The sequence below is a fragment of the Octopus sinensis genome, linkage group LG5 (genome assembly GCF_006345805.1).
Source record: "Octopus sinensis linkage group LG5, ASM634580v1, whole genome shotgun sequence".
Taxonomy (NCBI): domain Eukaryota; kingdom Metazoa; phylum Mollusca; class Cephalopoda; order Octopoda; family Octopodidae; genus Octopus; species Octopus sinensis.
This window is the reverse complement of record NC_043001.1, coordinates 104,595,803-104,611,340: the sequence shown is the minus strand read 5'-3', so window position 1 is coordinate 104,611,340 and position 15,538 is coordinate 104,595,803. Positions and strand designations below refer to the sequence as shown.

The 15,538-nt window shown below is 40.7% G+C and overlaps 1 protein-coding gene and 1 long non-coding RNA gene across 2 annotated transcripts in view; one reads left to right on the top strand and one right to left on the bottom strand.

Moving 5' to 3' along the window:
- The window catches only part of LOC115212235, a 323,796-nt gene that overhangs the window by 45,347 nt on the left and 262,911 nt on the right, over positions 1–15,538 (top strand). Inside the window, exons 13-15 of the mRNA XM_036502985.1 lie at positions 1,236–1,333; positions 6,762–6,861; positions 15,134–15,198. Of these exons, the coding sequence (XP_036358878.1) occupies positions 1,236–1,333; positions 6,762–6,861; positions 15,134–15,198 (263 nt within the window). The remainder of the gene's footprint in view (positions 1–1,235; positions 1,334–6,761; positions 6,862–15,133; positions 15,199–15,538) is intronic.
- On the bottom strand, positions 8,622–12,708 carry LOC118763400. Its single transcript, XR_004999150.1, has 3 exons — positions 12,444–12,708; positions 11,378–11,381; positions 8,622–8,660 (listed from the first exon to the last, which is right to left on the bottom strand). It is a non-coding gene; the product is annotated as an uncharacterized LOC118763400 (long non-coding RNA).

Sequence of the window (15,538 nt, the reverse complement as noted above, 5' to 3'; positions counted from 1 at the left end):
TCCAATTTAGATCCTATTCTTAATAGTTTGCATACCCCACAACCTGTTCCTCTCTCTCAGAAGAATTAAGAATTGCAAAAGATTTATTTTTTGCTCCAATAGCATCAATATGAGATGAGTCGGGGAGCCACTAGGGGAGTTGTGAGAATTAAAGTCACCAACTAGGATAACTTTAGAGAATGATTAAATGAGATAAATTTGAGAGGAGATATGGCTGAAGAGTTGCTGTTGGTTTAAAGAATTCAAAGAGTAGAGAAGAAGTGGTCGTATGTGAGGGAGGGAAGGAGACTCTGAGTCAGATTAAAATCCAAGTGAGGGTGGTGATTGGCTGGGAGATTGGAGCTTACTTACGTGCAGACATCTCCTTTCAGAGTGACGTTTAAGTAAAGCATATGGTCTGGATGTTAGAGATGAACCATAGATGGCAGTTTAGAAATTTGTTTCTCAGAGAGGAATAGGTTGTGCAGTTTGCAAGCTAGTAAGAAATAATGAGTAGATTTTTAATTGGAATGAAATCTACAAATGTTAGAAAGGAAGAGGGTGGGAAGAATTGTCCAGTGGGTTTAGCTATAGTTTTTGATATTCTGGAGAAGTGTAAGGCAGTTAGCTTGCCAAGTGCTTAACAGTATTTCATCTTTCTCTATATTCTGAGTTCAGATTCTGCCATGGTTGACTTAGCTTTTCATCCTTTCAGGGTTGATATGATAAATACCAGTTGAGCAGTGAGGTTGATGTAATCAACTTACTCCCTCACTTGAAATTGCTGGTCTTGTGCCAAAATTTGAAACTGATATTTTGGAGAAGTGTGAAAAGTAAACGGTGTCAGTAGGTCCTGGGAACTCCTTGCTGAAAGCCTGGTCTAAATACTTGCTATAGAGTGGACTCTATCGAAGGCATCCATGGCTAGGTAAACTGGATGGTATAATGTGCTCACCAACTAGAAAAATGGTAGGGTTCTCTATACCATATGACATTTGCTTTTATATGGAGCACGTTTGGTATGTATGAGTACATAATAATGATTTCTAATGTAGGCACAAATTCACAATTTTATAGGAGTATGTAATCAATTATATCAACCCAATATTTGAATGTTACATATTTTATCAATCTTGGAAAGATAAAAGACAGGAATGTTACTACATATCAAATGTCAGTTTATTTTCCATTCTACCAATTTCACCATTGACAGTTCTAATAGTACATGATAAAGCATATCAAATTTTCTTTGTCAGGACATTAAAAAGTCCTTCGAATTATCAATATACGCTGCAGCTAAAGTTGGTGAAGAGGTTCCATTACCAAAAGGTCATAAAATATTGCAAGGAGAAGAGTAAGTTAACTTTTTGTGTGATCTGTTGTGATTTCTTTTTCTTGTGTATCCCCAGTTCATGTAGGTTGCATTCAAAAGACTAAGTGTATCCTACACATATTTTTCAGTTATACCATTGTCCATTATGAACACTTTCATGAAGAGATTTGAACTGCTACAAATAACAACCAAATATTCCTCAAATCACACCTACCAAAACTGGCATTCTATTGATTATGATGATGAATGTTCCAGTTGATCCGATCAATGGAAAGGCCTGCTCATGAAATTAATGTGCAAGTGGCATTTGCCATGGCAGGTTACAATTTGAGGCCTCTGCTAATGTCCTGTGTAAGTGGTCATCATTGAGAAGAAGTCCGCGCCTCAAACATGCTTCCCTGTAAGTGGCGAAGATCAGCAAAAGACTTTGGTCCAGTAACTACATGAAGCAGCATTCTCAAAAAGAAGATTTCCTGTTTGGTAGGATGAATATTATACACACGCCCAATGACGTTCTTCCTAGAAACACCGGGCCAATGTCAAGTTCTGTTCCATGTGACCTGCGCTTCCAATTATTGTTGTTGTATGTGTAATATTCTGGTACTTCAGGGTAAATGAGAGTAGCAGCAAACTCATCAACTGAACACAATTTAAAAAATGCTGTAAGCGTAGTCCCTTTTAGATTTTCAATGACTTGACGTGCATTTTTCTCTGTGAAGTAAAACAGCTGTCTCTTCTGTAAATGAACATTCAGGTGGAAAACTGATGGTGAGCTTAGATGAATCTCGTATCCAAAAATGCGCCACGCTGCATAATTGGAGGATACATACCTACCCAAAACGAATTGTTTAATTTTGTCATGTCTAAGGTCTTCATCACTGAACACGAACACGGCCATATCATCGCCCTTATTAATGTACTTGCAGAGGTATTGTATGCATCTCACCGAACTGCAGTACTCAACATTAATGTGTGCATTAAATGTTTTGGAAAGCAAAGGGTTGAATGGAATGATCCAGGCATAAATAGAGACGGCGGAGGTGGCAGACGTCGTTGCAATGTAAACATGATTTGTTTTAAGAGAAAGATTGTCCAGATTGTGTGTTGGTGGTGGTGGTGGCGATGATAATTATCTTTATGAATGGAGATAAAGAGAAATTGAAGGGGAGTTAGAGGTAGAAAGAAAAGGTGTAAATTTTGGAGTGAATCCGACGGGATGTAGTGGGCTTTAACCCCGGCAAAAAAAATAATATCTGTTGCGTTTCTGAAAGAGGTGAAGTAGGAATATTGAAACTTTTGCGGCTGTCATTGATAGACTTGTTGTAGAATAAATAGGGACGGGGAAAAAAGAGAGAGCTCGAGAAAGAAAAGGTGATATATGAAAGAGTGGACGGGAAAATGAAATATTTTGCAATGTAAACATGATTTGTTTTAAGAGAAAGATTGTCATGATTGTGTGTTGGTGGTGGTGGTGGTGGTGATGATAATTATCATTAGGAAAAAGAGTGAGTGAGTGAGGAAGACATATACATAAGTTGTGGCAATGATAATTCTAGACCCCTTTTCACATTTTGATGAAGAGAACCCGATTTCATTCGGGTCTACTGGGGCCACATATAGGTGTGTGTGCACGCTGTAGAAATTAAATTAGAGATAAAACCACTAATAGGGAAATGAAACCGTAAAAAACCAAAAACAAAAACATAAAAATAAAAATATAATATTAGATATATGTGTGTGTGTGTTGACAGGTAGACAATATAATGCGATGGCGATGTAATATTTGTTTCTCTCTATGAACGCAGATAGATACATGAGTAAAATGTATGGGAAGCTAAGAGATAGAGTGAGTGAAAATGTTCTTGGAAGAGAGGAAATAGCGAGAGAGTGATTTGAGGAAGACTTTACATTAAATAACAGGAGTGGACTTGTCAAATGAAGAGGAGTGAGAGGGTACTGGAGGAAATAGCGTGAGTGAGGAAGATGGCCCCTAGCAACCACACCTTTTAAGATAGGGATTTCTAAGGTAGCCCACGAGCATCGTCACCTCATTCTACATGTCCCTGTTAATTTTGGAGCGAATCGGACGGGATGTAGTGGCATTGAAAGCGATCCAAGCGGTAAAAACGCATTTCAGTTTTATATATAGAGATATATATATGTGTATTAATAAGTTTGAAAATGCAGAGATTCAATGGATATAAATTTATTTATTAATTGCCTACAATTGTTTTAATTTACACTCAATTTAAATTACAAAACATATATAATAATATAAGTTTGCAATTTGAGCACCCTGGGTGGAAGATCTTCTGGGTAAAATAGACATTACAGAATTTATATGTTGATCGTTTAAAATACTCCAACAAACTAAGCAGACGAAAGTGTGTTTATTGTGTGTGGTGTGTGTGTGTGTGTGCGTGTGTTATGTGCACGCATGCATTAATATTTTTATTTTTATTTAAATACAATAATAATAATGATAATAATTTATTAAAGTATATAAGAATAAAGATAAAGGATAAAAATTAAGATTAAAAATAGATAATGAAAATAATGGAAGTCTAACTGGAAAGATAGTTTGTGTATGTGGCAGATGCTCAGGAGCAATAAACACTGAAAATGTACAGAGAACAATTTCTGCACATTCCAGGGAGAAAAACTAGAAGTAGTTGATAGCTTCCCTTACCTAGGTGACCAAGTTAGTAGCAGGAGTGGGTGCACTGAAAGTGTAGCCGTTAGAATAAGAAGGGTGCATCATATGGAATTCCTATTTACACTTTTCCTACATATCAAACAGAACCATTTACCAGTAGGGAGTAGGGTCCTGTCTGTTTACTTGCTTACTGAAACCTTAGTCTTTGCTAAGTTAACCTTAAGGCCCTTCAATTCTAAGTTTTGCTTCCACAGAATCTGCTGTGAGGGCATTTCCCAGGGTCAGCCAATGCTGTATTCTTCCGTTATGGTCTGGAAGACAGTGATGAAAAGGAAAAGACTGAGAACTGAGTCCTGATGAACACTTACTTGTACACTAAATTCATCACTGTACTCATAGTTGACTCTCACTTTACTCACCGAATGTCTGTACATGGCTTGTACAGTTTTCAAAAGTCACTTGTATACTCCTTGTGTCTTCAGAGCCCACCTTATCACATAGCAAGGTACTCTATCAAAGCTTTTGTTTTTCCAGATCAACAAATGCCAAGTATAATGGTTTATTCGTAGCTAGATACTTTTCTTGCAGTTGCCTGACTATCAAAATAGTACCAGTAGTGTTTCTGCTTCTGTCAAAGCCAAACTACATTTCATCTAGTCTAATTTTGTTCCTAATTAATTGGACTATAACTCTCTCCATAACTTTCATCACTTGGTCCAGCAATTTGATGCGTCTATAATTACTTCTAAGGCATCTCCCTTACTCTTGTAGCAGCTAATAATAATGCTGCTACTCCAGCCATTGGATATTATGCCTTTCTAAATAACCTGATTAACTAAGTGGGTGAGTGACTAGCCCATATCCTACCTTACCAGATATTTTGAGCATCTCCAGATAGACCAAAGACTTTCTCTGTTTTCTATCATGTCTTTAATTGCCTTATCTACCATACTGGTGTCCACTAGGACAGCTGGTCCCTCTATTGGGAATTCCATTACCCCATTCATTCTCCACATTCAGTAGCCTTGCATAGTATCTTTTCCATGCCTCTTTCTTGTATGAATCACTAAGTGCAAGCATACCATTATCCATCCATACTCACTTCTCTCCCACAATATCTCAATTCTCTTTTGACACACTGTCTCACAATCCAGAATACCTCTAGTCTCTAATCTTCATGCTGCAGGTCATTGGCATACCTTTTCCTTTTTGCTTCTGCCTTATCCAGGTAAACCTGGCATTTAGCTTCCCTTTTAACTTTCTGGTATAATTCTTTGCTACCCACTCTATTCCATAGCTGTTTCTTTCCTTTTAGGGCCTTGTCAATGTCAGTGTTCCACCACCATGTCATCCTTGGTCTGGCAGAGGCTTTACTTCAACCACAGAAATCAGTTGTCCTCTACATCTTATGTTTCTAATTCTTCCTCCTTCTCATTGAAAGCTTTAAGAACATCTCTAAATCTCTCCTTCTTTGAAGGATCTTTGAGCATCCACAACTTCCTTTTCCATATCAGCTTCCATCTCTGAATCCTTCTGGACTTAAGTCTGAAGTCACTAACCACTAGCCTATGTTCAGTTGTACATTCTTCACCCAGGAATGACTTTGCATTTATGAGCATACATCTGTCCCTGTGTCTAGTGAGGACGAATCCATCAGGTTGATAAGTGATCAGATGTTTGGTAGGTTTCCTGAAGTGAATGTTGCAGACCAGTAAGCCATGAGCATCACAGAACTCTAGAAACCTTGTCCCCTCCTCATTTCTAGAGCTAAAGCTGTTACCTCTATGCACTCTCTGAAATCTATCGGGGTGTCTTCCAACATGTTCATTGAAGTCCCCTGCCACAATGAATATGACATTGTCTTTTGTCATTGAGGTAGTCCTCAAAAAGGATTCATAGAAGTGATCCATCTGAGTATCTGTGAGTCTGGCATGCAGAGCATCATCATCATCTTTAATGCCTGACATCCATGCTGGGATGGGTTGGATGGTTTCACCGGGCTGTCACACTAGAAGGCTGCACCAGCCTCCAGTCTGAGTTTTCTACAGCTGGATGTCCTTCCTAACGCCAACCATTCCGAGAGTGTAATGGGTGCTTTTACGAGCAACCAGCACATGTGCCAATTTGGATGACACCAGTATATGCCATGACTACAATTTTGCTCAGCTTGATGGGTCTTCTTCTCAAGCATGACATAATGTCAAAGGTCTCAGTCATTGCCTCCATGAGGCACAACACTCGAAAGGAACTCAGCCACTTTGTCTCCTTGAGGCCCTGCACGTCAGCATATGTAGAGATAACTGACATTGTTATATCAAACAAGGCTATTCTTAACTTAACAATCCTAGCACATACCCTGATGAATGGACAGCCAGCCAGCTGGCAAGAAACTTACTTCCCAACTACATGGTCTCATTGCATCACACTTTGGGCAAGTGTTTTTTACTGTAGCCTCAGACTGACCAAAGCCTTGTATGGCTTTGGTAGAAGAAAACTGAAAGAAGTCCATTGTATATCTGTGTGTGTGTGTGTGTTTGACCCCCACTACCACTTGGTATCCAGTGTTGGTGTTTACATTCCATTAACTTAGTGGTTCAACAAAAGATATCAATAGAATTAAGTACAAGGGTTAAAAAACAAAAAAAAAATGTACTGAGGTCAATTTATTCAACTAAAAATTCTTCAAAGCAGTGCCCCAGCATGGCCACAGTCTAATGACTGGAACAAGTTAAAGATAAAAGATTTACACACACACATGCACACTTTTAATTTAAAAAAATTTGTTTTTTTCAGAATAACTAATGATATGAAAATACTGGCATTCACATATTGGACCAGTACTGATGAGACGACGGCTAAGAGAATTCTTGATAAAGTCAAATGGAATATGACAGTAAGTAACTGTTAGTCCTGTTGATTTTGTCTGCAGTTTCTGTTCTTGGAGATAGAGTGTGTCTGGTCTGATAGATTGTGCATGGGTGATGTCGAAATGCAGCATCATCTGAGTAAGTGTGTTTTTATTGTTGTTCAACCCTTGGTTCATACAGATCCTGTAAATCTATGATCAAAAGTGTCCCAGTTGTAAAACCCTAATCTTTTGTATACATTATCCAATATATGTTTCTTCATAAAAAGGTAGGGTGGGATTTGAGGGAAATTTAATAACTATTTCTTGCAGGTTGAGGATCCTTCATTGGTTTGTAAATATTTTCTTTGAAGTAGATTGTTAATGTAATATGGGAGTTAGAATATAAGATTATCTTTTGTTTGTTCCAGTCTTTGGACTGTGGTCATGTTGGGACACTGCCTTGAAGAGTTTACTCAAACAAGTTGACCCCAGTGCTAATTTTTAAGCCTGGTATTCATCCTATTGGTCTCTTTTGCTGAACCAATAAGTTATGGTGACATAAACAAACTAACTATGGTTATCAAGCAGTAGTGGAACACAAACACAAATGCAAAGACACACTACATGCACACACACTACATGCACACACACTACATGCACACACACACATGCTCATGCACTTACGCATACATGCTTGCAGACACACATGTATGATGGGCTTCTGTCTACCAAATCCACTCACAAGGTCTTAGCCTTGCACATCCATACAAACACATCCCACCACCCTTTCCTACTTCCCCTCCAATCATGTAACCAATTTCCTGTCCTCAACTCAGTTGATTTCCTGTTCACCATGTAGTATTTTCCAAGTAATTGTTATGGCTGAAATACCAGCATGAAACTATGACATAGTGTAAACTTTCTCAACCAATTACAGCTCCCCTGCCAGTAATAATATTTGATTTTCTCCAACTGATCTCTTCAAATATCCTATGAATGAGGATTAGCATCACACTTTGAAACTTAATGTACCAAGGAATTTGAATCAAACTGTTTTAACCCATACATGTAACTCCCAATAAATGTGTTGCATGCCCTTCTTTCTTTTGTCCACTCACTTATGTATGTGTGTATATATATGTATAAAAAAAAATTGGAACATTAGTCAATGAATACCAGGAATCCTTTACAGACAAGGAGAAAGACTATTTATGCTACTCAAGAACCAAAGAAAGCAATTTTTATGGATTACCTAAAGTTCATAAAAGCTCTGAAATACAGAGAGCTATTAAGGAACTGAGGAACCATTATATAAGAATACAAAGGCCCACAGACCTCACAATGAGACTAATAGTGGCAGGGCCCCAGGCGCCAACCCAACAACTAAGCCACTTCATAGATGTACTCCTCAAACCTTTATGCCCACTGATACCTAGCTACATAAGGGATGACATAGACTTCCTCACACACATTCCAAATACGGTTCCAGAAGACACCATACTTGCAAGCTTCGATGGCACAAACTTATACACAAACATACCACACACCCTGGGTCTGGAAGTGATAAAACAATGGGTAAAAAAATATGAGGAACTCATAGATAAATGTTTCAAAACAGACTTTATCACCAAAGCCACCCAATTAATACTTGAAGAAAACACAGTATCATTTAACAAGACATACCAACAGATAAAGGGTACGGCTATGGGAACAAAATTCGCACCTTCATATGCCAACCTGGTGATGGGTTTACTTGAGAACAAACTATACGATGAAATAGGGAAAGTCTTCGAACATGATTTCAGAGAAGACATCAAGAAAAAGTGGAAACATTACTTCGATGACTGGTTCATCATCATCATCATCATCATCATTTAACGTCCGCTTTCCATGCTAGCATGGGTTGGACGGTTCAACTGGGGTCTGGGGAGCCCAAAGGCTGCACCAGGCCAGTCAGATCTGGCAGTGTTTCTACAGCTGGATGCCCTTCCTAACGCCAACCACTCCGAGAGTGTAGTGGGTGATTTTATTTGCCACCGACACAGGTGCCAGACAAGCTGGCGAACGGCCACGCTCAGATGGTGTTTTTATGTGCCACCGACACAGGTGCCAGACGAAGCTGGCGAACGGCCACGCTCGGATGATGTTTTTATGTGCCCGACACAGGTGCCAGACAAGGCTAGCAGACGACCACGCTCGGATGGTGTTTTTATGTGCCACCGACACAGGTGCCAGACGAGGCTGGCGAACGGCCACGCTCGGATGGTGGTTTTTATTGCCACCGACACAGGTGCCAGACAAGGCTAGCAGACGACCACGCTCGATGGTGTTTTTTATGTGCCACCCACACAGGAGCCAGATTAGGCTGGCGATCGGCCACGATTGGATGGTGATTGTTACGTGCCCACACAGCATGGAGGCCAGTCGGTGCGGTACTGGCTACGGCCACGTTCGGATGGTTTTCTTGTGTGCCACCGGCACTGGTACCACAAAGATACAAATTCCATTGATGTTCATCTATTTAGATTTTGTTTGATTTTCACTTGCCTCAACAGGTCTTCACAAGTGTCACAAGAAGGAAGGTACACAGGTGGACTGACTACGTCCCAGGTAGGGGCCACGGGTTATGGCCAGACTAGTCTTGCCGGTCTTCTCACGCACAGCATACTTCCATAGGTCTCGGTCTCTAGTCATTTCCTTGGTGAGACCTAAAGTTCGTAGGTCGTGCTTCACACACTTCGTCCCAGGTTTTCCTGGGTCTACCTCTTCCACAGGTTCCCTCAACTGCTAGGGTGTAGCACTTTTGCACACAACTATCTTCAGCCATTCTCGTCATATGACCATACCAGCGCAGCCGTCTCTCTTGCACACCACAACTGACGCTTCTTAGGTTCAACTTTTCTCTCAAGTACTTACACTCTGACGATTATGAACACTGACATTACACATCCATCGGAGCATACTGGCTTCATTTCTTGCGAGCTTACGCATATCCTCAGCAGTCACGGCCCATGTTCACTACCATGTAGCATGGCTGTACGTACACATGCATCATAAGTCTGCCTTTTACTCTGAGTGAGAGGCCTTTTGTCACCAGCAGGGGTAAGAGCTCTCTAAACTTTGCCCAGGCTATTCTTACTCTAGCAGTTACACTTTCAGCACACCACCCCCCGCTACTGACTTGGTCTCCTAGGTAGCGGAAGCTATCAACTACTTCTAGTTTTCTCCCTGGAACGTGGTAGAAGTTGGTCTCTGCACATTTCCATGTTTATTTCTCCTGAGCATCTGCCACATACGAAAACTATCTTCCCAGTTAGCCTACCTTTGACATTGCTGCACCTCTTATGTGTCCATAGCTTACACTTGGTGCACCTTATAGAGTTCTACCTACACCTTTTTACAGATCGAGCAGGGCCATCTACCTGAAGTCGTTTGTGGTTGGTCCACCTTCCTACTTATTAGGACTTTGGTTTTGGCTAGGTTGATTCTAAGGCCCTTCGATTCTAATCCTTGTTTCCACACCTGAAACTTCTCCTCCAGTTCTGATAGTGACTCAGCAATTAGAGCAAGTCATCGGCATAGAGGAGCTCCCAGGGGCATCCTGTCTTAAATTCTTCCGTTATTGCCTGAGGACTATGATAAATAGGAGGGAGCTGAGGACTGAACCTTGGTGGACCCCAACCTCTACCCAGAATTCTTCACTGTACCCGTTGCCAACCCTCACCTTACTAGCAGCGTCTCTGTACATGGCTCTCACAGCTCTCACTAACCATTCATCTATCCCTAGTTTCCTCATTGACCACCAGATAAGGGATCGGGGGACCCTGTCAAAGGCTTTCTCTAATTCAACAAAAGCCAGGTACAAGGGCTTACCTTTGGCCAGGTATTTCTCCTGCAGCTGTCTTACCAGGAATATAGCATCAGTAGTACTTTTCCCTGGCACGAACCCAAACTGCATATCATCTAAGCTAACTCTCTCTCTAATTAACTGGGCTATAACCCTCTCCGTAACCTTCATTACCTGATCCAACAGCTTGATGCCCCTGTAGTTATTTGTATCAAGGGCGTCACCTTTACCTTTGTAGCAGTTGACTATTATGCTGCTACACCAGTCATTGGGTATGACTCCTTCGTGTATCACCTGGTTAACTATACGGGTGACTATGCTATAGCCGACACTACCAGATATTTTGAGCATCTGCAGTAATTCCTGATGGGCCTGGTGCTTTCCCTGTCTTCATGCTTCTAATTGCCTTAGCTACCACGGAACTATCAACTCGGATAGCTGGTCCCTCTGTTGGGTCAACATTCGGCAGACTCTCTTTATCCCATTCATTTTCCTCATTCAGCAACCTTTCATAGTGGCGTCTCCAAGCTTCTCTCTTTGCATCCTCATTTAGCGCAAGTGAACATCCTCCATGCGAACACATTTCTCTCCTACCACATCACGATTCTCTCTCACACACTGTCTTGCAACACAAAATACCTCAAGTCTTTCATCCTCACGGTGCAGGACATTGGCAAATTTTCTCTTATCTGCTTCCCCTCTGGCTAGATAGACCTGTCTCCTAGCTTTCCTTCTGGCAGTCTGGTACACTTCCCTGCTACCACCGTTCTTCCAGGCTTTCCAAGCCTGTTTCTTTTGTCTAATAGCCCTGTCAACAATATTGTTCCACCACCACGTTATTTTGGGTCTTAAGGGGACTTTGCACCAGCCACAGATCTGGTCAGCGGCTTTCAGCAGGTTGTCCCTCAGAAACGTCCAGTTGTCTTCTACCCCATGTGTAGCTATACCCCCTTCCACTTTGTCAAAGGCTTCAAGTAACATATCTCTAAATCTCTGTCCATTCGCAGGGTCTTTAAGCTTCCAGACCCTTCTTCTCCATGTTGGTCGTCTTCTAGTTGCCCTCTTAGTCCTGATCCTAAAGTCACTAACTACCAGTCTATGTTGTGGGGTGCATTCTTCGCCTGGGAAGGTTTTGGCATTTATAAGCAGCCATCTTTCCCTTTTTCTGGCAAGGATGTAGTCGATTTGGCTAGTATGCCGGCCCGATTGGTAGGTGACCAGGTGGCTTGTTGGTTTCCTGAAGTTAGTGTTGCAGACCATAAGACTATTCGCATCGCAGAACTCCAGCAGCCTGGTTCCCTCCTCGTTGCGGGAACCATAACCGTAGCCTCCATGTACGCCATGGAAGCCCCCAGCATGTCGTCCAACATGCCCATTGAAATCACCAGCCACAAAGAGAAGGTCCCTGTCGTTCGTCAATGAGGTGGTCTGCAGTAGGGTGTCATAGAAGCTGTCTTTCTGTCCATTGGGTAGCCCTGGCTGAGGGGCATAAGCCGATATAATGGTTGCTAATCTATTATGAAGCACTATTCTAATCTTAAGTATTCTGTCACTTACTCTGATTACCTCAATTACTCTATCTATCCATTTCTCAGCGATAAGTATACCCACGCCACCAACCCCGTCAGTGTTCCCTGCCCAGAAAATCTTGTACCTGTGTTCCTTGCCTGTGAGGAACCTAGCAGATCCTCCTCTCCACCTTATTTCTTGCATGCAACATACATCAACACGTCTCCGTTCAAGCATCTCGACTATCTCGCCAGGCCTACCTTTCAGGAACTTCATCTTTTGGAATAGATCAGAAGAAGATCTATGAACATTTCACAACATCCTCAACACACTGCACCCATTTATCAATTTCACAATAGATACCAGCCACAACGAACTTCCCTTCCTAGACATCAACATCAAGATACACAACTCCATCGTCACAACAGACATCTACTACAAAAAACCGACACATACCAATATTTAAATTTCTACTCTTGCCATCCATCCCACATAAAAAGAAACATTCCTTATAGTATGGCAAGACGCATATGCAGCATAGTAATTGACTCACAAACACGTCAAATAAGACTAAATGAACTTAAAAACTTCTTACTAGAACAAAAGTACTCACTCAAATTAATAAAAGATGGAATCTCAAGAGCAATGAAACTGAACATCACACAACTCAGAACTCCAAAAACGAAAAACAAAGAAAACATCATCCCTTTCATAAACACACACAACTCTGGAGTTACCAACATGTTTCAAATCATACATTTGCAAGGCTCCAAAGTCATAGCCAAGACAGGAGTTATGGAACCATTGTAGATTTCCGATATAGCGGAATTCTTCCAATAATAATAACGTATATGACTTGAGGTATTTGTCTTGCCTTAATGTTTGTTGTCCTCTTTAACAATTATATATATTTATATATACAAACATACATACATATAAGTATATATATATATATATATATATATATCCTGGATAAAGTACCTCTGCTGGTGACAAAGGCCTCTCACTCAGGTAGACTGTATGATGCATGTGTGCGAATAGCTATGCTACATGGCAGTGAAACATTGACCATGACTGCTGAGGACATGCGGAAGTTTACAGAGAAAGAAGCTAGTATGCTCCGCTGGATGTGTAATGTCAGTGTGCATGCACAACATTACACCCTGAGAAAAACGTTGAACATAAGAAGCATCAGATGTGGTGTGCAAGAGAGACACCTGCCCTGGTATTGTCAGGTTTGAAAGTGTCACAACCTAGCGGTTGAGGAAACTTGTGGAAAAGGTAGCCCAGGAAGACCTGGGATGAGGTGTGAAAACATGACCTTCGAACGTTGGGCCTCATGGAGGTGATGACAAGTGACCGAGACCTTTGGAGATAAGCTGTGCTTGAGAAAATCCGGCAAATCAAGTGAGACCATAACTGTGGCCTATGCCAGCGCAGCATAACTGGCTCATTTAATAGTAGCCTTCAATCATTGGGCAATAAACTGCCCTTACAAAGACCTGTTGAGTCAAGTGAAGTCATTGTCATGGTCAATGACAGTACTACCTGATTGGCACCCATGCCGGTGGCACATAAAAAGCACCAATTAAGCATGGTCAATGCCAGTGCAGCCTGACTTGTCCTGTACCAGTGACAGGTAAAAAGCACCATTCGAGTGTGATCGTTGCCAGAGCCGCCTGACTGGCTCCCGTGCCAGTGACACGTAAAAAGCATCATTTGAGCATGGTTGATGCCAGTGCTGCCTGATTGGTCCTGTGCCCGTGGCACGTAAAAAGCACCATTCAAGTGTAATCGATGCTAGTATTGTGTGACTGGCCCTCATGCCAGTGGCACTACACTCTCAGAGTGGTTGGCATTAGGAAGGGCATCCAGCTGTAGAAACTATGCCAGATCATATTGGAGCCTGGTGCAGTTTACTGGCTTGCCATCCCTCAGTCAAGCCACCCAACCCATGCCAGCAGGGAAAGCAGACATTAAACGATGACAATGATGATGATATATGTGTGTGTTTGTGTGTATATATATATATATTATATATATATATATCATCTCAGCAAACTGAGATGATTTGTAAACAAAACATGCAATAACCTAACGGTATATCTTTTCTGCCCCTCTGATGAGATTTTGCCTAATACAATGATTTAATTATTGTAATTTAATCTTTTAGGCTAAATTGAAACAGCTGTAAGAGAATATATTAGATTTTTGCAGATAATGAATTGTATTAATTTTATATCTCCATCTTCTAAATTGTCTTTATATATATGTATATGTCTTTGTGTCTGTATTTGTCCCCCTACTACCACTTGTCAACTAGTGTTGGTGTGTTTACATCATTGTGACTTAGTGATTTGGCAACAATGGAACAAGAACCATACTTAAAAATGAATAAAGTACTGGAGTCAATTCATTTGACTAAAAATTCTTCAAGGTTGTGCCAAGCATGACCGCAGTCTTATCACTGAAACAACTAGGAGATAAAAGATGAAAGATACATAGAAGATTGCTGAATCCAGGTGGACCCGGGGCTAAACAGCTACAACACATACATGACAGATTACTTTATAATCAATAATTAAAGTTACATGACAAAATAAGATAAAAATGAAATAAACAAACACAGAAAGAAATCAAATCCTCCTCCTCCTCCTCCTCCTCATCACCATCATCACTTAACATATGTCTTCCATGCTGGCATAGGTTGGATAGTTTGACAGGAGTTGGCCAGCTGGAGAGCTGCCCAGGATCCAGTTGTCTGTTTTGGTTTCTACAGCTGGATGCCCCTTCTAATGCCAACCACTTCAGAGAGTGTACTGTGTGCTTTTTACATGGCACTGGTACAGGTGCTTTTGCATGACACCAGCATGGGCGCTTTTTATGTGACACCGGCATTTACAAATATAATTATCAAAATTGCAATTTGAAACTTCAATTGTCTGTTTCTTGAAATTTTAGGATGCATTTAAATTGGATGAATGCTTAAAAAACACTTGGAAACCTGGTCATAAAACAAAATTGCTGTGAGTATGCTTTCTGAAGTTGTATTGTAGTTTGCTTTCCTTCATGTAAATAATATTGAATATACGCATTAAATTTTAAGTTAGCATGACCCTCTTATCCTTTGAGCTTCCTTATGTTATTCAGGACTCACTTTTGATAGAAATCAAATGATAAATCTAGATTATAACACTTATTTTGTTAAGGTTATTTCTATAGAAATTATAGCCAGCGCTGATTTTTTGCAAAACACAGAGCAAAAATCAGTGTTGGCTTTAATTTCTGTTGAAATAACCTTAACAAAATAATGTAAAAGCACTACTAATACAGTAGAACATGGCGTTGACTCATAAAACATTTAAT